Source organism: Hypomesus transpacificus, unplaced genomic scaffold (genome assembly GCF_021917145.1).
Source record: "Hypomesus transpacificus isolate Combined female unplaced genomic scaffold, fHypTra1 scaffold_101, whole genome shotgun sequence".
NCBI lineage: Eukaryota > Metazoa > Chordata > Actinopteri > Osmeriformes > Osmeridae > Hypomesus > Hypomesus transpacificus.
Window position 1 is genome coordinate 747,436 of NW_025813696.1, and position 20,273 is coordinate 767,708.

Below are 20,273 nucleotides of genomic sequence, written 5' to 3' on the forward strand. Positions count from 1 at the left end.
TTTGAAATATTTTACTGTTGATTGTTCTTCTACAGGTACAGTCCTGCACTTTTTGTGGTTCATGTTGTTTTAATTTGTAACTTGTATAACTGCATGCTCCTATGGGTCTTCCCTTTTGGCACTTGTTTAGTTTTTTCACAATGTATGCTTCATGTTTTGGCTGCTTGCAATGTTTGGGACTACCTCGTTAATATGATCAGTGACCTATGCTCTTTTGTAAAGCTCTCTCTTGGAAGTCGCTTTGGTTAAAAGTGTCTGCTAAATGCATACATGTAAATGTAATGTACCCATGTGATCTATCCGAGCTATTATGCACATGATTTACATACAGTTCGAACCCTTCAACCCAGTACATTTAAGTTTGGTGTTCTGCACACTGCACACAATGTTATAAACAACTGACACGTGGATTTAGACTAGACTGACTAGATTATCTCACTCTCCTCACTAAATCATAATGTTGCTTTTCCGTCAATCTCTACTCCTTTTGATTTAAGGTTATTTTCCTCTCTACTCTTTTGGATAAGAATATGCTTATAGCAGGAGTACACCAGGTTATATCAAGGTGCATAGGAACTCATCCTGAGTAACGAATAAACATATTTTCACAAATGTTGGTGGTTGGAATTAAGAGGAAATTCAAAATCCAAGAGATTGATCACGGCCGCTGCACGTCGTGGTTTCCTATTGGATGGCAACGTGAGTGAATATGATGGTAGAGTCAGAGTGACCTGGACGAGACCATTCGTGTTTACGTCTGATTTCTTTTATCACATATCTGAAGATTGCGGCCTTGGACCAGCAAAACAAGGAATCTCACGGGGATTAAATGGATTGCCCAAACAGAAGCGCTCTGTTACAAATTTTACTAATTTCGGTTTTAGAAGCCTAACCTTATCATCCGCTGAACCCGTCCCTCACTCTTCGTTTGAAAGCAAGCTACGACACAAGCATTTGCGATGCGGAAATGATTCAGTGACGAGATCAATCTCTCATATAAATTAGAGAAGCTCGAAAACGATCAACAATGAAGATTCCGATAGATTTTTCTTTTGTCTAGAATTTGTTGTTCTTTTGGCCATGATATCTCTGCGTAGCCTTCTTCAGTTAACGCTGCTACTGAATCACGGCTGTTGGTGGGGGGTCCATCCGAGCCCCACCGATGAGGGTGCACTTCGGGCCAGCCACGGAGACCACGGAGAACCGGGCCATAAAGAGCCTCACAAGGACTCATATAGCACCTTCGCTTCCGAGTTTCTGGAGTCCCGTTATCTGTCGGACGATGGTGAGCATCACTGTAGGATGCGCTGTTTGCTTCCCGATGACACTAACCATTTGTGACAGCATTAGCATGTCAGGCGTTTTTGGTAATTGGCATGAAGTGTATTTTACTCACCCATTCTGTCTCACTAATGTAAACAAGCTTGTTTATGGTGAAGGAGCTATTTCACACAAACATACGAGTCTGCATTACTTTACGGTAACCGTAAACGTTAACCGTAACCGTTGGCTCATAATGATGACTTGGTGTGTCGACGTGTAAACACAAGGTCATTTGAGCATGGCAAACCACTCGGTGTACCACTGTGTCTTTGTGCCAGTTCTTAACTTTCCATTCGTATGGTCAGAACACAGATCACGTTCAGCACCCTGGGCAGCTCCCTGCTTCTTCCCCATCTCTCTCTCCTCTCTCTCCTCTCTCTCTCTCTAAAAGGGCGTGCACAATCTTTCCCACACATCTCCTGGCCTCAAACATTTGTCTACCTTACTGCCAGGTTAGTTAGGTTGGTTATGCTTCAGTGTCTGTTCTAAATGTGTGCTGGTTTGTTCTCCAGGTTACCCCTTCCCCACAGCGCCTCCTGTTGATCCATTTGCCAGGATCAAGGTTACAGACTGTGGAGTAACCAAGGGTTGCATCAGGTTAGAACCGTTTCAGTGTGTGTCTGTGTGTGTGTGTGTGTGTGTGTGTGTGGGGGGGGGTGTGTGTGGGTGTGTGTGGGGGTGTGTGTGTGTGTTCCCAGCTGCATGCCTTAGGGCTCATGTTCACAGAAGCTACAGGATCTCCTCCCTCTTCTTCTAGGTGTCAGTGAGTCTGCTCGCTCTTTCTCTGCAGGTATGGGAAGCCGGGCTGCGATGCAGAGACGTGTGACTACTTCCTGAGCTACCGCAGGATCGGGACAGATGTGGAGTACGAGATGAGCGCAGACACAGACGGCTGGGTGGCTGTGGGCTTCTCCTCCGACAAGAAGATGGTGAGCTGCTGTCATGGTGCCAAACCACACACTTTGACCTTGATGAAGATGTTGGTGTTTGCATCCTTGATGTTACATTCATTTGATTCATTTAGCACTGTCTTGTCTGTGAAAATCTGCAATATTCCAAATGGGGAAAGCTATTAATGCACCATGTCATACATCATACAAATAATTCCATGACACTTACTACTGTAATACTCTTTGAACAGCACACTGCTTTGGATAACAGCATCTGCAAAAATTAATACAGGTCAATGTTGCTCTAAGAACACAAAGTTGAAAAAAATAATAAACACGTTATTCTTTATCAGGGAGGAGATGATGTCATGGGCTGTGTCCATGACGATAACGGGCGTGTGCGTATCCACCACTTCTACAACGTGGGCCAGTGGGCCAAAGAGATCAAGAGGAACCCGGCACGGGATGAGGAGGGACTGTTTGAGAACAACAGGGTTACCTGTCGCTTCAAGCGCCCGCTGTATGTCCCCCGCGAGGAGACTCTGGTGGACCTGCACCTGTCCTGGTACTACCTGTTTGCCTGGGGCCCGGCCATACAAGGTCAGTGGGTTGTTGGGAAGTGAATGGACAGAAAATTAATGTTTACGTAAATGAAACTAAATCAACCTCTCTTCTCCTCCTGACACTCCATCCCCACCCCTCCCCACCCCACCCCACCCCACCCCACCCCACCCCACCCCACCCCACCCCACCCCACCCCTCCCCACCCCTCCCTCCCTCCCCTCCCCTCCCCTCCCCTCCCCTCCCCTCCCCTCCCCTCCCCTCCCCTCCCCTCCCCTCCCCTCCCTTCCCTTCCCCTCCCCTCCCCTCCCCTCCCCTCCCCACCCCTCCCCATCCCAGGCTCTATCACCAGACATGACATTGACGCTCCCCCCGTCAGTGATCACATGATCAGCATCTATAAGTATGAGGACATCTTCATGCCCTCCACAGCCTACCAGACCTTCTCTTCTCCGTTCTGCCTACTGCTCATCGTGGCTCTCACCTTCTACCTCCTCATGGGCACCCCGTAAGCAGGACAGCCTATAAGCAGGACAGCCCATAATGAGAAAGAGGAAAGACGAGAACAGAAGAGAAATGGAGAATCAGCAATAAGACCTGTTTTTATCCTGGATACGGGGTGCACTTTGAACAGAAATACACATAAGCTATTACATACAGAATCATGTCTATTAATATTATTAATGCCTGGCACAAATGAGAGAAATCATGAAGCCAACAATTAGTGTTATCATAACAACCTAACCCTTACCCTAGTCAGACAATGGTTCCAGCCACTGTAGATAGCAGAGATCAGTAGCATATAGGTTTAGCAGGTATTTGATTTGCTATATTTATGTTAACCACTACAAGGATTAACCAACACACTTCCCAGTGAGCCCGTATTCGTCTTCTCATAACTTGTCATTCTAATGCATGCAGAAGATTGCTTGTTGGATCAGTCTGGACCAGCCCATGTAAGGATCATTAATGATACACTAAGGCCTGAAATATCAAGCTGCCCGTAGAATATTGTCCAGATAGAGAGTGCGTTGCTGTATTTGTCTTTCCAAGCTACAATTACATACCAACTTTTGTGTTCAGCATATGAGGAAAGTAGGTGTGTCTGGGAAAAGTTGTTTACTTGTAGGTCTGCTGTGGTTGGTGTAACTGATGGTGTAACGGATGGTGAAACGGATGGTGAAACGGATGCCACACAGACCAGGAGAGCTGAGAGTTTGTCTAGAGGGTGAGGGTTGTTCACTGGCCCCGTTTGACCTGTTGTACATAAGAGTTAAGGAATCTCTCTCACTAAACTAGTTATTTGCTCGGAAATGCTTCCCATTGAAACTGCCTGTGTTATTTACCATGCTAGTGTTTGTTATCAATTAAACTGTCATTAGAAAATAATTATCTTTTGTTTTATTACGTGGAAGACATATCGCGGCATGGACACATTATACACTACGTTACCCATAATGCCCTTTTACGGTTACGTCAACTGCAACGTGACGTCGACTTTGTTTTTTCCCTCGTGGTGAGCTCCGTTGTTCACGTAGCGGAAGCAGGAGACTGAGGCAGACCAGGGAAGATGGCAGATGAGGATTCGGGGCCCGAGGCAGCTCCCCCGGAGAGCCCTCAACCTGCCCGGCCTCACTACGTCTCCTTCTCCGAGAGTGTTCAACCTGCAGTAGGCATGGTGAGCCAGTTGCTAACCCACCCTTCGTCCCTCAAATTTGACAAAAATATCAAACAGGCCTTCTACAACACCGGGGCTATGATCTTTGTGGCAATCTGTTGTGGAGCTGCTGTCCTGGTTTACTTTATCCTGGAAGCGTTTCTCCGGCCGCTTCTATGGGCAGTGCTCTGCGGGACTTTCCTCCACCCGTTCAAGCACTCCCTGGCCCGCCTCGGCCGCTCCTGGCTCAACAGTCTCCAAGATACCGGGACGCCAATAGTTGTTGGCACTCTGCTGGTGCCTGTGTGGTGCGTGAACCACGGGGTGGAGGCGTTGGGATCCTTGGTCCTGGAGAGGCTCGTGGTGCTTATGGTGCTCGGGGTGGGCGCGCCGCTTCTCTACCTGCTCTACCGGCTCTGGAGGCTGGTCGGCATGCAGTTGATCCTCGGGCAAGCGGGTGACATCATCGGTAGCGTGCTGGACTGCTTCCACGCCATGTTGGTGAGTGACAGGGGGAGACAGCGGGGCACGCCCCGGCCACAGCAACAAACTTGTCACACTCAACAACAGGAAGGTACATTACACTGGATCAGACGGTAGGCGTGGCAGGGTTACTACAAACCATAACTGTCACGATTAATATGTAGAAAAAACACAGGAACTTGCTTTCTGTTTAACAATTCATTAATAGTACATTTATGGAACTGCAATATAGGAAACATACTCTAGAAGGTTCAAATGAATCTGAACTGGGCTAATCAATGTTATCAAGTTGACAAAAAGTCAACTTTATCAGGATCCCTGTTACGTAATTAGACACTGTTCTCAGTCTCAGACTTTTCTAATGCTACTGCGTCTAAAAATAACCAAGTAGCGCCCGAGCAGTATTGGATTTCATCAGCTAATGTAGTCTTTGTGTGAACTAGGGGTTGGAATCTTTTGGTACCTCACGATTCGATTTTTGGGGTAAGGATTTGATTACAAATCTATTAACGATTTTTCTGAGATTTTTTGAAAAAGAAAGATATATATATATACTTAAAAAAATATATCCCCCACCCCTATTGTGAACCTTTGCAGACGTTGAGATTATTTCTTTTCAAGATGCTTTTCAATGTATTTCTCCTTCCCTCTGCACCTTTTTAATCTCTTTTCTCTTTCTCCCCTCTCTCTCTTCCCTCCCCCCAGGTGTGTACAGTAGTGGTGGGGTACATTTTAGCTGTGGTCTTCCTGTGGAGCCCCAGTACGAAGCGCAGCCTGAGGACTCTGTCTGTTCCTGTCTGGGCCATCCTGCTCTTCTTCCTGGGTGAGGGGAGGGGGGAGGGGATGGAGAGATATTGGAGATTAATTCTGAAAAGACCAGGAGACAGTGAGCCATGCATTCCATGGCGGACTATCCTCTTCAGCCTGGCCGAGAGAGAAGCTGCATCCAGCTAGCCTAGAGCTGCTGTTAGAAGATAAACTGCAACCAGCTAGCCTGGAGCTGCTGTTAGAAGATAAACTGCAACCAGCTAGCCTAGAGCTGCTGTTAGAAGATAAACTGCTCACACACACACGTGCACTGTTCAGTGTGTATTTCAAGGCTGTCCTGAGTATTAATAGCAGCGGGGTTGTTGCAGAGGAGAGGTGATAACCTTTAATCCTGAAATGTTAAATGCATCTGAGAGTAGAAGACTGTTCTGAGGAGAAGATTGATGGAAAAGCTTAAAGCTAACACCAAGGACTCCAAAGTGGTGGTATTGTTGTTTATGAGTTTTTTGTAGTGGAACTCTTGTATAACACTCTTACTGTCTCTGTCCATCCACCCTCCCCTCCAGTGTCTCTAACTGGGTCATGGAGAGTTCCCATATGTGTGGTGGTTGTCTCTCTTCTGATAGTGGGTTCCCAAGAAAAACCACCGGTCCCGGGAAAAGGTGTAATCTCTCTCTCTTTTACTCACTTATACACACAGTACAGTGAAACTAAACCATCACAAATACTGGCACTTTGAACACTCCATCTGCTTTTGTTCTACCATTTCCCTTAACTCTCTCCTCTCCTTCCTCCCACCTCTCTCCTCTCCTTTCTCCCACCTCTCTTCTCTCTGGAGGTGAGTTACCTGGTCAGGTGTTATCGTTTGCTGCTAACACCATCTACATGGCCATTTCCTGCAGCAACCTGCGCATGAGCCCAGGGGCCAGCAGATCTGCGCCCCCTACAGGTGAGACTACAGGCATTACCTCTCATGCATGCTCAGCGCAGGTCATTGTCCGTGTGACGACTAAACTTATTCCTCATTCTTTCCCTCCTTTTTTTTTCTTTCTTTCTCTTGAGTTCCCTGCAACCTCTTTTTCTTCTATCATCTTTTTTTCAATTTTCAATGTTTCTCCTTTTTATCTCCCTTTCTGTCTCTGTATCTCCCCCCTCTGTGTCTCCTCCCCCCTCTGTCTCTGTATCTCCCCCCTCTGTCTCTCCTCCCCCCCGTCTGTCCTCCCCCCGTCTCCTCCCTGGGTAGGGGGTGTGCCCCCCCCCAGCCCCCTCTCTTCCCGGGCCCCCAGACCTGAGGCCGGGGGGCTGTTCTACCGTGAGAAGAGCTCCCAGAGAGCCAGCGACATCTACTTTGTCCTGCTGCTCTGGGCTGTCCTGCTGGTGCAGGTGTGGCTCAACCTGTGGATCCTGCAGCTGCTACCCATCCCTGTGGCTGGTAATATTCCTCTATACACAAAAATGTAAAAAAAAAAATCAGTAATGACTTCCCTCAATAAAGATATCGTAACCTTAATTCATTTTCAATAATAAAAATCAGCGGTCCATTTAATTTCTGTGATGAAGCAGGAAGTTGCGGAGAAATGGTAGCCTTCGCTCACTTAAATATACTGAGCACCTCGAGTGGAGTAGCTAATGTTAACCGCGGAAAATAAGTCTTATTGCCGAAAACAGTGGCAGCGATAACCATGGCGAGGGAGCAACTTCCAATTGAATTTGAATTTGATTTAGTTTTATTTCAGACATATCCACATACAAAACAAAATGAAAAGCATGGAAATACAACAAACAAAACTATGTTTTCACAAAAACAAAACCAAACAAATTATCTGTGTTGTTGAGATATGCCTGAAAAGGAGCAGGAAGAAGTTTACACTTATTTAATCCTGCCCCTTTCCTCCACACCACACTTGCCATTTACATACAACCCAATATACTATAAATCTTTTATATTTTATATATTTATACAATGCATATATCTATATTTATATTTATAAACAATCAATATATCCATATCTACATACATATCTATACAATCAGTATTTATATCCATATAATTATAATTTCCTTCTTAATTCACACCCTCATCCCTTTACCTTATGAAAATCATTGATTTGAACCTTCTTTTAAACTGGATCATGTTTGGACATTGATTTAGCTCCGTGCTCATCCCATTCCATTCCAATTAAGAATTGATTGATAAAAAGGGTTTGTCTTCTTCAGTTATTTGGAAGTGGTTTGGCTTTTTGAAATCCAAGATAGAGCAGAGCAATGTTCGGTGCAAATTGTGTAGTAAACAAACAGGTGACTACCAAGTCTGGTAATACGACAAACCTTTTTTACCACCTGAAGCAAAATCACTTGCTGGAACATGCAGAAAGTGTGAGTTTGCGCCAAGGTATTGATAAAAAGCAAGGTTTTAAAAAGCTTAAGTTACTTGACCCCAGGTACGTGCTCCCTTGCTGCCTTAACTTTATGCCGAGTGTAGAGAAAAAGTTGAGGAAGAGACTTATTTAGCTGCTACTACCGATCTGTGGTCTATTGTCTTAATTATCGTTATTGAATGGAAATATAAATATATTGATAATTCTTCACCCATATTGCCCAGCCCTAATGCACATGCTCCTGCACAGAACCTGACAGTTTGCAAATCTAATTATTACATATGGCAGACTGAGTGTATTTGTGTTTTTTGTAGTATGGGTACTGAAGAAGATAGTGGTGCGTTTTGGCCTGAAGGGATTTGCTAAGCGGAGGCTGATGTCATGGTGGGAGGTGCTGCAGAGGTTCTGCTGGGAGCGACAGGAAGCCCTCCTACCTGGACCAATCAAAGGCCTTGCTCAGTTCCTGCTCCGTGTCGACACCAAGGTAACACACACACTCAAAATGCCACAACCTTTCACTGAGCGATACACTAAACCTGCATGTTCCAGTCCCCCACTGGTGTGCAGTTGGCTGCATTTTTTGATAGAATAAGGATTATAATGTTGAAGAAGTCTAAAATCACTGATAATTAGAAGTAGCTTACCGGATGCTGTTGAGGTCTGCACTGTGCAGAAGGTTTAATTACTAGTAACTACAGTGTTTCTTCGTATCTCTGAAAGGAGGTTTTCTAAATGGTTCATAGCAATTGTCATGGAGAACAGCCGTCTTTTGAAGCAGCTGATTGGTCATTGAGGGGGAAGTACCCCCTGTGAGTTCTGCCAGGTAGATTAGAGGAAATTAAACATTGAAATTTAAACATGACATGTTCAATCATTGATAAGATTGCTGTCTGCTGCATGTCAGAGTCCCTTCTGAAGATTTCACTGATGCTTCACCTCCTCGTCTCACACGCTAGCTTGACGTCCACGCCTGTACTCTTTTTCTGGTCCAAGCACTTGTTGACACCTCTGATATCCAATTACAATGATTGGCATCCTTCTCAAAACTTTTGAAACTCCCTGCACCCAATCACAACCTGCCTGCCCCATTCTCCTTTGTAAGCCCCGCCTACTTTACCACACGTACCAGTACCCTGGTGTGTACCAGAATCCTCCTGGTGTGTACCAGAATCCTCCTGGTGTGTACCAGTATCCTGGTGTGTACCAGTATCCTACTGGTGTGTACCAGTACCCTGGTGTGTACCAGTATCCTACTGGTGTGTACCAGTACCCTGGTGTGTACCAGTATCCTCCTGGTGTCTACCAGTATCCTGGTGTGTACCAGTATCCTACTGGTGTGTACCAGTACCCTGGTGTGTACCAGTATCCTCCTGGTGTCTACCAGTATCCTGGTGTGTACCAGTATCCTACTGGTGTGTACCAGTACCCTGGTGTGTACCAGTATCCTACTGGTGTGTACCAGTACCCTGGTGTGTACCAGTATTATACTGGTGTGTACCAGTACCCTGGTGTGTACCAGTATCCTCCTGGTGTCTACCAGTATCCTGGTGTGTACCAGTATCCTCCTGGTGTCTACCAGTATCCTGGTGTGTATCAGTATCCTACTGGTGTGTACCAGTACCCTGGTGTGTACCAGTACCCTGGTGTGTACCAGTATCCTCCTGGTGTGTACCAGTATCCTCCTGGTGTGTACCAGTATCCTCCTGGTGTCTACCAGTATCCTGGTCTGTGTATCCTGCTCTGTTCAAGAGGCTGAGTTCTTGTTGCTTGGGTACCATGTGCCCCATAATAATCCCTGAATGTGTCTCTGTCTCTTCCTAAAGCTGTGGCGTTGGCTTAACAAGCAGGTAATGACCTGGAGGAGTGCTGAGAGAGAGATCATGCAAGTGTATGCGTGCGTTTATAAACATGTATGTATGTATGTATGTGTGTGTGTGTGTGTGTGTGTGTGTGTGCGCGTGTGTCTGTGTGTGTGTGTGTGTGAGTTCTGGAGTGAGCAGCTGAGAAAGAGCAGAAGTGTGTGTGTGCGTGGCAGTGAGCTCACCCTGCTGTACCGTGATCTCACGCTCTCCCCATCCACTATCATCCCTCCATCCTGTCCACCTGTCTAAGCCCCCTGCCCTCATTTCCTGCTCGCTTCTTGCTACATACTGCTGAGGCTACGGTGGGGTGAGCTCATTGGCTCCTCAGCCCTCCGTAGTTTCTCCCTACTGTGACTTGTTTGACTGGTCGGCTTCAGAGTGTTTGAGCTGCATGTAGCTATATGAGGGGCGGGGTTTCTGTAACCAGGACAGTATGTTGACCACCTGACAGGGCAAGGGGAGGGGGAAAAGGGGGGTCCTGGGAATACGTATCTGTGATAAAACAGGTCCATTGTGGGTTTTACACTGGAAAGGAGAGGGGATGGGTTGGGACACTCCTTATTAGAGTTAGGGTTAGTTGTGCACAAACATATATTGACTTAATATGGTTAAATACATTTGACCATTGTGGTGACTGTGATCACCAGTGTCCCAGCAATGCTTAGTCCCATGACCTCTTTAAAGTGCTCACTTTCCTTACTAACTCTAGCTATCATGCTGACATGCTACCTGACATGTGCATATTAAGTTAAGCTACATTAGGAGAGATGTGCCTTTCCATAATCTGAGGATCATTTGGGCAGCTCTCACAAACACTATCTTTCTAAATCCCACACAGAGCTGTGGTACGTTGAGCTGTCCTGTCCTGCCAGAAGAGAGCTTAGCATCAGTATTGAGATGCAGCCATACTTGGGCTGTGTGTGACTGTGTGCACTAACTCACACACTTATCCTCCTGACGCCTGGTGGTTTACACACACACACCTCTCAGAACTAACCACACACAATTTAATAGGGTTTGAAAGCATCCTTGATGGTTGGGACATAGAGAAACCTGGGTGATTAGCATCTTTCCTTTCATCTCAGATAAACTGAGAGAAGGAGGAAAAGAAAGCGCAAGATGTTTTTATTATCAGGAGCGAACATAACCAGGCAATGGCCAGAAACATTGTTATGATGAATAACGGCATCATGACCTTTTTAGAAAGGCTTGAAGTCTCTGCAGTCAAAACACACTCTCACACACACACTCTCACAGAGCTGCAGGGTTGAACATGCATGCCTTCATGCCTGGTTTGTGTGAGGATATCGGTGTGTAGGGTCAGGGTGCAGCGCCGTCGTTATGCCCGCAGTCTTCACTAATCAGCCCGGCAGCTCCCGAGAGACCACCTTTTGGCACTGACCAATCGGTGTGCTCTTCTGCCACGAATGATTGGTTCAGCAATTTACACACAGCAATGTGATGGACCGCCAATGTACATCATGTGATTGGCTGTTGCGAGCTCCTTGTTTCAGATGCCAGACTGATGAGGGTTGTGTGGGAGGATTTGTGAGAGTAGTGTTCACCTGAGGCAGGGAACACAGGTTTCTCCATATGACCAGCAGCACATGTCCAGAGACTCCTACTGGCTGATTATATCTATATTCTCTCTCTTCCTATCCTTTTTTTTCTCTCCTCTCCTCTCTCTCTCCCTCCTCCTCTCTCTCCTCTCCCTGTTTTCCTCTCTCTGTGTGTAGATGATCGTGTGGCTGGAGCGCTCTCTGGATAAACTCATCAGCATCTTCATCATCTTCCTGCTGGTCACAGGAACTCTACTGATGGCTCTGCTGCTCACCGCTATGGTACAGAGCTGTGTTCCTCGCTGCTGCACCGTCTGGTCGCAGGTCACTGCAGTGACCCTAACCAGGTCACTGTAATGACCCTAACCAGGTCACTGTAATGACCCTAACCAGGTCACTGTAATGACCCTAACCAGGTCACTGCAGTGACCCTAACCAGGTCACTGTAATGACCCTAACCAGGTCACTGTAGTGTTGGACAGCTGTGTGTGCTTGCTCCCCAGGTCCACCATGAAAGTGTCCATATTATTGAGGTCACCAGTAACCTGATCAATGAGACGGTCTCCAACCACCCAGAATGGGCCAAGTATGAGACACTCGCTTTCTCACTCATTACATTTAGTCATTTAGCAGACGCTCTTATCCAGAAGATCAGAATTGAACTGGCAACCTTCTGATTAATAGCCCGATTCCCTAACCGCTCAGCCATCTGACCCACACTCCTCTCACATACACTCACACTCACTAAGTCACACACACTCTCCCATACACAGTCAGTCAGTCAGTCACTCTCTCACACACACACACACACACACACACACACTCACAGCGTCTGTCTGAAATGCTCCATACCTGTGTGTGTGTGTCCCAGCTTACTTCCGGAGGCGCAGGTGGTCCAGAAGGCTCTGAACTCAGCTGCCACCAATGTCTACCAGCACGGACGAGAATGGATCACTAACAAGGTGGGCCCTGCCTTGCTGCACAGGCACCCTGTATCACAGGCACCCTGTAGCACAGGCACCCTGTAGCACAGGCACCCTGTAGCACAGGCACCCTGTAGCACAGGCACCCTGTAGCACAGGCCATCTGCTTGACTAGGGGCACATTAGGTTAGTGTCTATAGACCCTCATGGATGTCTGTGTGTGTGTGCAGCTCCATAAGATGTTAGGGGATAAGGTGAATCACACAGCTGTCATTGAGAAGCAGGTTCTAGAACTTTGGGACCGACTCTACCACTCCTGGTTCGTCAAGGTAACACACAAACACACTCCATAATCATCCTTCTGATCAGCTTAAATATTGGTTGAGTCTGACTATCAGGGTTTGTGTACGTGTGTATACATGTTTGTGTATGTGTGTGTATACATGTTTGTGTATGTGTGCGTATACATATGTGTGTGTGTATACATGTTTGTGTATGTGTGCGTATACATATGTGTGTGTGTATACATGTTTGTGTATGTGTGCGTATACATATGTGTGTGTGTGTACGTGTTTGTGTGTGTGTGTGTGTTTCAGAACACTACCCAGACTGGGCGTCAGGGCCGGGGCCACAAGCTGACCCTGCAGAGGCAGAGCAGCTGGCTGGGAGACATCCTAGACTGGCAGGATGTTGCCTCCTTTGTACAGGAGAACATCGAGACGTTGCTCTCTGTGAGTGTGTGCTGTGTCTATACTGTCTGTGTAGTGTGTGTTCTCGCTTTGTGTTTGTGTGTGTATACCTGTGGGAATCAGTATGTGTGTGTGTGTGTGTGTGTGTGTGTGTGTGTGGTTTCAGTGTGTGGGAAGTGTGTACTGTATTCTCGAAGTGTATTCTCACCCTGTCTGAGTGGTTTCAGTTTGTGTGATGTGTGCACACTCTGAGTGTGTGTGGCGTGGGTGGGTGCACTAGTGGTGTGTGTGATGTGTGTTCTAACCCTAACCCTAGATAATGGAGTCTCTGTGGGTAGTGATGAGTCGAAACGTTGGGCTGCTGTTTTCCACGACAACCACTCTCCTCACTGTCCTGTTCCACAGCGGCACGGCTCTGCTGAACTTTGTCCTGAGCCTTGTGAGTCTCACAGACACGTTCACTCTCTATTGTGTTGCGACTCTCTTGTTGCTTTGCTATATCGTGTGTGTGTGTGTGTGTAGGTCATCTTCCTGACCACCCTATTCTACCTGCTGAGCTCCAGTGGAGAGAACTACAAGCCAGTCAAGTGGGTGATCAGTCTCACCCCGCTGTCCCAGCCCGGAGCCTCCTCCAACATTATAGGCCAGTCTGTGGAGGAGGCCATCAGGTACACACACACATACGGACACACACACTCACATATACATACAGTGCCCTCCAAAAGTATTGGAACAGTGAGGCGAATTCCTTTATTTTTGCTGTAGACTGAAAACATTTGGGCTTGACATCAAATAATGAACGTGAGACCAGAGATCAACGTTTCAGCTTTTATTTCCAGGTATTTACATCAGGATCTGATGCACAACTAAGAAAATATCACATTTTGTTTGAATCCACCCATTTGTCATGTGATCAAAAGTATTGGAACAGATATACTTAAAACATATTTAAGTGAATAAGACTTAATATTTAGTTGCAAATCCTTTGCTTTCAATAACTGCAGCAAGTCTGTGACCCATTGACGTCACCAAACTTTTGCATTCTTCCTTTTTGATGCTTTCCCAGGCTTTCACTGCAGCCTCTTTCAGTTGTTGTTTGTTTTGTGGGGTTCCTCCCTTCAGTCTCCTCTTAAGCAGGTAAAATGCATGCTCTATAGGGTTTTCTGGAGATTGACTTGGCCAGTCTAATACCTTCCATTTCTTGCCCCTGATGAACTCCTTTGTTGTTTTGGCAGTGTGTTTTGGGTCGTTATCTTGCTGCATGATGAAGGCTCTGCCAATCAGTTTGGTTGCATCTTTCCTTAAATTGGCAGACAAAATGTTTCTGTAGACTTCCGAGTTCATTTTGCTGCTGCCATCATGTGTTACATCCTCAATGAAGATTAATGAGCCCGTCCCAGAAGAAGCCATGCAAGCCCAAGCCATGACATTACCTCCACCGTGTTTCACAGATGAGCTTGTGTGTTTGGGATCATGAGCAGTTCCTTTCTTTCTCCAAACTTTAGCCTTTCCATCACTTTGGTAAAAGTTAATCTTTGTCTCATCAGTCCATAAAACTTTGTCCCAGAATTTTTGAGGTTCATCTCTGTACTTTTTGGCAAATTCCAGCCTGGCCTTCCTATTCTTCTTGCTAATGAGTGGTTTGCATCTTCTGGTGTAGCCCTTGTACTTTTGTTCATGAAGTCTTCTGCGAACAGTAGATAGTGATACCTTCACTCCTGCCATCTGGAGGTTGTTGCTGATCTCACTAACAGTTGTTTTAGGGTCTTTCTTTACAGCTCTCACAATGTTTCTGTCATCAACTGCTGATGTTTTCCTTGGTCTACCTGTTCGACGTCTGTTACTTAGTACACCAGTAGTTTTCTTCTTCTTCAGGACATTCCAAATGGTTGTACTGGCTATGGCCAATGTTTCTGCAATGGCTCTGATTGATTTTCCATCTTCTCTAAGACTCACAATTGCTTGTTTTTCACCCAAAGACAGCGCTCTGGTTTTCATGTTGTTTTCACCTCTGAATACAGTCTGCATAGACAAAACCTATCTTACCCAATCTGAACCTGAGTGTAGACATTCAGTGGTATTTATTGATTGAATAATGTATGTAATAGGACACACCTGGGCAACAAAACACACCTGTCAGTCACATGTTCCAATACTTTTGCTCACGTGACAAATGGGTGGGTTCGAACAAAAAGGTGATATTTTCTAATTTGTGCATCAGATCCTGATGTAAATACCTGGAAATAAAAGCTGAAACGTTGATCTCTGGTTTCACATTCATCGTTTGATGTCAAGCCCAAATGTTTTCAGTCTACAGCAAAAATAAAGGAATTGGCCTCACTGTTCCAATACTTTTGGAGGGCACTGTACATATACACTCACACATACATACACACACATCAATAACACACACATATACAGTGTAAATATATATAATATAATAACTGTGTGTCTCAGAGGGGTGTTTGATGCATCTAATAACATGTGTCTATAATAACTGTGTGTGTGTGGTGTGTGTGGTGTGTGTGTCAGAGGGGTGTTTGATGCGTCTCTGAAGATGGCTGGCTTCTATGGCCTCTATACCTGGCTCACACACACCATCTTTGGCATCAACATAGTCTTCATCCCTTCTGGTAAGTATTGTGTGTGTGTGGTATAGTTACCTTGGCTTGATGAAACTGAACCCCCCTTCACCCCCCTCCGTAGCTCTGGCTGCCATCCTGGGGGCCGTGCCGTTCCTGGGGACCTACTGGGCGGCGCTACCTGCTGTCTGTGACCTGTGGTTGGCTCAGGGAGAGGGTGTAAGGGCTCTGCTGCTGCTGTTCTGCCATCTGCTACCAACCTACTTTGTAGACACTGCCATCTACTCCGACATATCAGGGTAAGAGAGGGTTCGTGGATCTTTGTGTGTGTGTTTGTGTGTGTCTCTTCTGTGATGACACGTTGGTCCCCTCTATGTAGAGGTGGGCACCCCTACCTGACAGGCCTAGCTGTGGCTGGCGGAGCGTACTATCTGGGTTTGGAGGGGGCCATCATCGGGCCCATCCTGCTCTGCATCCTGGTGGTGGCAGCCAACATCTACAGTGCCATGCTTATGAGCCCCAGTTCTGCTCAGCCAACACCCGTCCAAGCAAGCTGGCCTGTGTATCCCGCTAGGTGTGTATACACACTCACGTCCACACACACATGCATTGTTTTATAGCTACAACGTGGTATTTTTGTCATTTTTAAAAACTGTTTTTTTCTATTCATGTCTTCAGGCCTTTCACTGACTCCACCCCCTCGGTGCTGAAGAGAGCGAGCGATGAGTGAGAGGGGTGTTTCTGACTTCCCATTGGTTGGTTTTCTAGGAGTAAACAGACCCATCCCTGACATCTCTGTGCTACAGGGTCTCCCTGATGGGGGCACAGGGGCAGGAGCCATGGTTACCCTGGATGTCTTCTGTTTGCCAGCAGTGGAGTGCTCTGTGCCTCAGCTCAACTTCTATGGGCCAACGCCCACATTAGGCATAATGTTTGCTGTTGGGTGATATCATTGAATTCAGTGCCTCGAAATCATGGTAAAATGTGTGGGTTAGGGTATCTCTACAAAATGCTCTGCAGACTAACTAGAGGGGAGGGGCTTAGCCCTGCTCCCTCTTTCTACCCAGAGGTCAAAGTTCAGACAGGTTGTTCATCGTTAAGTGTTGCACTAGTTCTGTGCTCTTATCTCATCCAGCGGTGATCAGGCCTGATCCTAGAAGAGCCATGTGCCATGTTTCCAGTCCCATCAGTCTGACTGTCCCAGGGCCTCCTTTAGAGCAGCCGAGCTCTCTGAGATGGAGGCTGGGCTGGAACATGGAGAATGCTGTCCCTTGCATCTCTCCAGGATCTGGCTTGGTTGCTTCTGTTTTTATGCTTGTTTTATTCTTTATCAAGTTTACTGTTAAATGTAAATATCATTGACATTTATGTGGTTTCTTAACTTGTTCTTTGATGTGTTTCTGTGATGTGTCATGTTAAGCAGGTACCTCGCATGGTGACTGGCTCTGTATTCAGGCACTGCCTGCTCTGGGAGTCAGGACCTCTTGTGTGGAGTTTGGGCCCTGCATATCGGTTACCTCAGATGAATGTTTTGATAAGGTTAGGATTGATATTGGGCATGGCCTGTTTAGTGCCCCTGTGTATCTTTGATCTATCACTCAGACATATCGATTTGTTACGTTGACTACACACAGCTCACTCAACACTTATCAACTGCATCACATTCACACACACCATGCTTATTATAAAACACTTACAAATATACATTTGTATACACCAGTCAAACTATTTGTACTGATAAATAATCTGTAATCCACATCCACAGCAAAAATGGGTAATGTGCTAGCCGCCTGAAGTGTAACATTGGTTATACTGTAATCTAATGATAGAGACGTAGGGAGATGTATGATTTGGGACTTTGCCATTAACCCGAGACTTATGTACTTTGTAATGTATCTTTGCTGTATTTTCTACTGGAAATGCACTGAGCTAATAAATATTACAATTTGAACTAAGAGGGTGTCTGTCTGTGTCAGGGTAATATAATGAATCATCCCTGGAAACAAACTCAACCAACACAGTTTATTTGATCAGGAACTTTAGCTGATCATGAACAGAAAGTTAGACAAATGGAACACAAAGTCAAACGGTTGATCATCCGAAATACCTTGTAATCTGAGTTCAATCTGAAGACTGAGTCTGCACTGTGAGGAGGGTAGTGGTATGGAGGTGCTCTTGACAATTGTGAAAGGCGTCGTATGACTTGTTGTTGCAGTACAAACTCTATGAAACGTTGTAGCCGAAAACAATAATAGTTCCCTCCTTTCCTGAACAGTCTTTGGTAGCTAAGTCCTACTTACAGTTGTGACCAAAAGTTTTGGCAGTGATACGAGTTGAATGGTTCAGTATTTGTGACAAACAATAGACAAACATATCCCTCTGTGATATCCTTTACAGTTTTTCACGATTGATAAAACACATTTGTTGAAACAGCCACCCATTTTCTCAAAACTGTAAACACAAAACCTCATCTTCAAGCACTAATTACAAAACCTCTGAATCCTCTTGCAAAATGAAACTTTCACCTCAAAACAGATTTACCTGTGCTCAAAATCAAACACTGCTCTCAAATCATAAACAAAGTGATCAAAATGATATACACTATCAAGCAGTCAGTAAACAAAACACCAAAAAAATTGAAAACACATTGTTCAAAACATATAGTTGTCAGGTATAAGTACATTTTTAATCTCAAAACAAATTTTATATTTATCCGTCATTGTCTTTTGATGAACGAAAACATGTTCTATCATAGTAGCTCAAATTGTTTTTTGTTCTTTCTCCTCCTTGTTAGCCTGGCTGCCAGCCCAACTTCTCCCCGCCCAAAAAAAATTTGGTCGGGAAGTTGGGTCTGGAGGGTCTCGTATTGGGGACCAACTACAGAAAACCAGAATCTGGGCGAACCAATGAAATTGCCAGGGCGGGCTTTATACGATGATGGACAGATGATCAACAGTAACGTAATCACCCACGACACAAAAGAGCGCTTAAGTTGAATTTGTTTTGAACAAACATGGCTACCGCTGGAGATCTGGGATGTTATGATTCTGCCATCGAGTCTGTTTTAGAAGACATCGACAGCGCATTAATTTTGAAAGAGGAACAGAGAGACGCAATCAAGGCATTTGTCGATGGAAAATATGTTTTTGCCGTCCTTCCTACGGGATTCGGTAAAAGTTTAATTTATCAGCTGGCCCCGATGGTCGCGAAGAAGATGGGACACAATGAAAACCCAGTGGCCATTGTGGTTTCTCCTTTTCTTTTGTGGAGTTGTAATCCTAAACGGAGAACTTGTTCGTATATGCATTGCCCTTTATTGTTTCGCTCAAAAAGGTTGACCGTGTGAACAAGTACTCCCCCTACCCTTAAATTAATTTTACAACACAGGCAAAAATCGTTTGTATTCATTCTTCAAGCATACTTCAAGTCTGCTTGCAGTTTAGTCAGTAAAGATTTATCTGTCTCTCAGTTTAGTTATGTTGAAAACAACTATGCGGCGCTTAACATACGTCACATACTCTGTTGCTCTGATTGGTTGTAGATCTATCCAATTGAGCGAAGAGGCATTTGTTTTCCCCCGTAGTCAAAGCCCAACGGAGAGTTCTCAGACTCATATTCTGACTAGAATTATGAGTATGACAACGTCAGGCTACCTCCTTGTACCCCTATACAGCAATCTGCAAATTGTGTCTTACCATGTGAAATAGTTTACAGTATTGACAACAGACTGCACAATTAGCTAAATGAGTTCAGGCAACTGAGAAATTTGTTTAGCCAAAGGGGTTTTAGTGTTTTAGCAGTTGAGAAAAATTGTAATATAAAGGATCCTGGGCCTGACATTGTTCCAGTGCTGATTTCAACCAGCATGTAACAACCGTGTAATAACTGTAATAGTGTAATTTCACTGTCAAAGACGATCAGAGCGTTGTCCTCTTTATAGTTTTCCTGAATCTTTAGTTTCTTTGAAAAAATGATTGAGGAGTTCCATGAATCTGAGTTCTCTATCCTTGATCAGATTTAGCTCTCGAAATGGGAGGAAGAAGTTTAGATGTAAATCCTGATAGTCTAGTCCTTCAGCCCAGTCCTGACTGAATTTCTGCACAGACATGGTTTTTCCAATGCCAGCGACACCCCTCGATAAAACAGTCATGACCTGTGTGTCCTTTCCAGTAATGGGTTTGACGATGTCTGTGTATTTGATGGGTATCTCCTTTAGGGTCATGTTCCTGGTCCCTGTTCGGTTGTACCTCATGCTCCTGGGGCGGCTGTGGCTCAGGGGATAGAGAGGGTTGTCTGTTAATAGCAAGGTTGGCGGTTCGATCCCCAACTCCTAGGTCATATGCCGAAGTATCCTTGAGCAAGACTGAACCCCAAGTTGCTCCCGATGGGCAGGCTGTAGCCTTGCATGGCAGCTCGCTGCTGTCGGTATGTGTGAGTGTGAGTATGAATGGGTGAATGAGAGGCAAACATTGTAAAGCGTTTTGAGTCCCGCTAAGGTAGAAAAGCGATATATAAATGCAATCCATTTACCATTTGCTCCTGGTTGACCACTTCCTCCTTCTGTGAACTCAGACGAGATGTTGTTGAGAAGTGTAGGC

At 45.5% G+C, this 20,273-nt stretch overlaps 2 protein-coding genes across 2 annotated transcripts; both read left to right on the forward strand.

Moving 5' to 3' along the window:
* Positions 1-709: 709 nt before the first annotated feature.
* Positions 710-4,163, forward strand: LOC124487818 (DOMON domain-containing protein FRRS1L). The gene is made up of 5 exons (XM_047050161.1): positions 710-1,285; positions 1,836-1,920; positions 2,114-2,252; positions 2,567-2,813; positions 3,114-4,163. Exons 1-5 carry the CDS (start codon positions 1,081-1,083, stop codon positions 3,284-3,286), a joined length of 849 nt encoding a protein of 282 aa, XP_046906117.1. The 5' UTR covers positions 710-1,080; the 3' UTR covers positions 3,287-4,163.
* A 23-nt stretch (positions 4,164-4,186) lies between these two features.
* On the forward strand, positions 4,187-17,630 carry tmem245 (transmembrane protein 245). Its single transcript, XM_047050160.1, has 17 exons — positions 4,187-4,932; positions 5,620-5,737; positions 6,249-6,344; positions 6,521-6,631; positions 6,926-7,114; positions 8,375-8,544; positions 11,659-11,763; positions 11,985-12,067; positions 12,353-12,443; positions 12,635-12,733; positions 13,001-13,135; positions 13,410-13,532; positions 13,616-13,761; positions 15,626-15,726; positions 15,800-15,974; positions 16,055-16,249; positions 16,354-17,630. The coding sequence occupies exons 1-17, from the start codon at positions 4,345-4,347 to the stop codon at positions 16,403-16,405; spliced, it is 2,577 nt and encodes an 858-aa protein (XP_046906116.1). The 5' UTR covers positions 4,187-4,344; the 3' UTR covers positions 16,406-17,630.
* Positions 17,631-20,273: the final 2,643 nt, after the last annotated feature.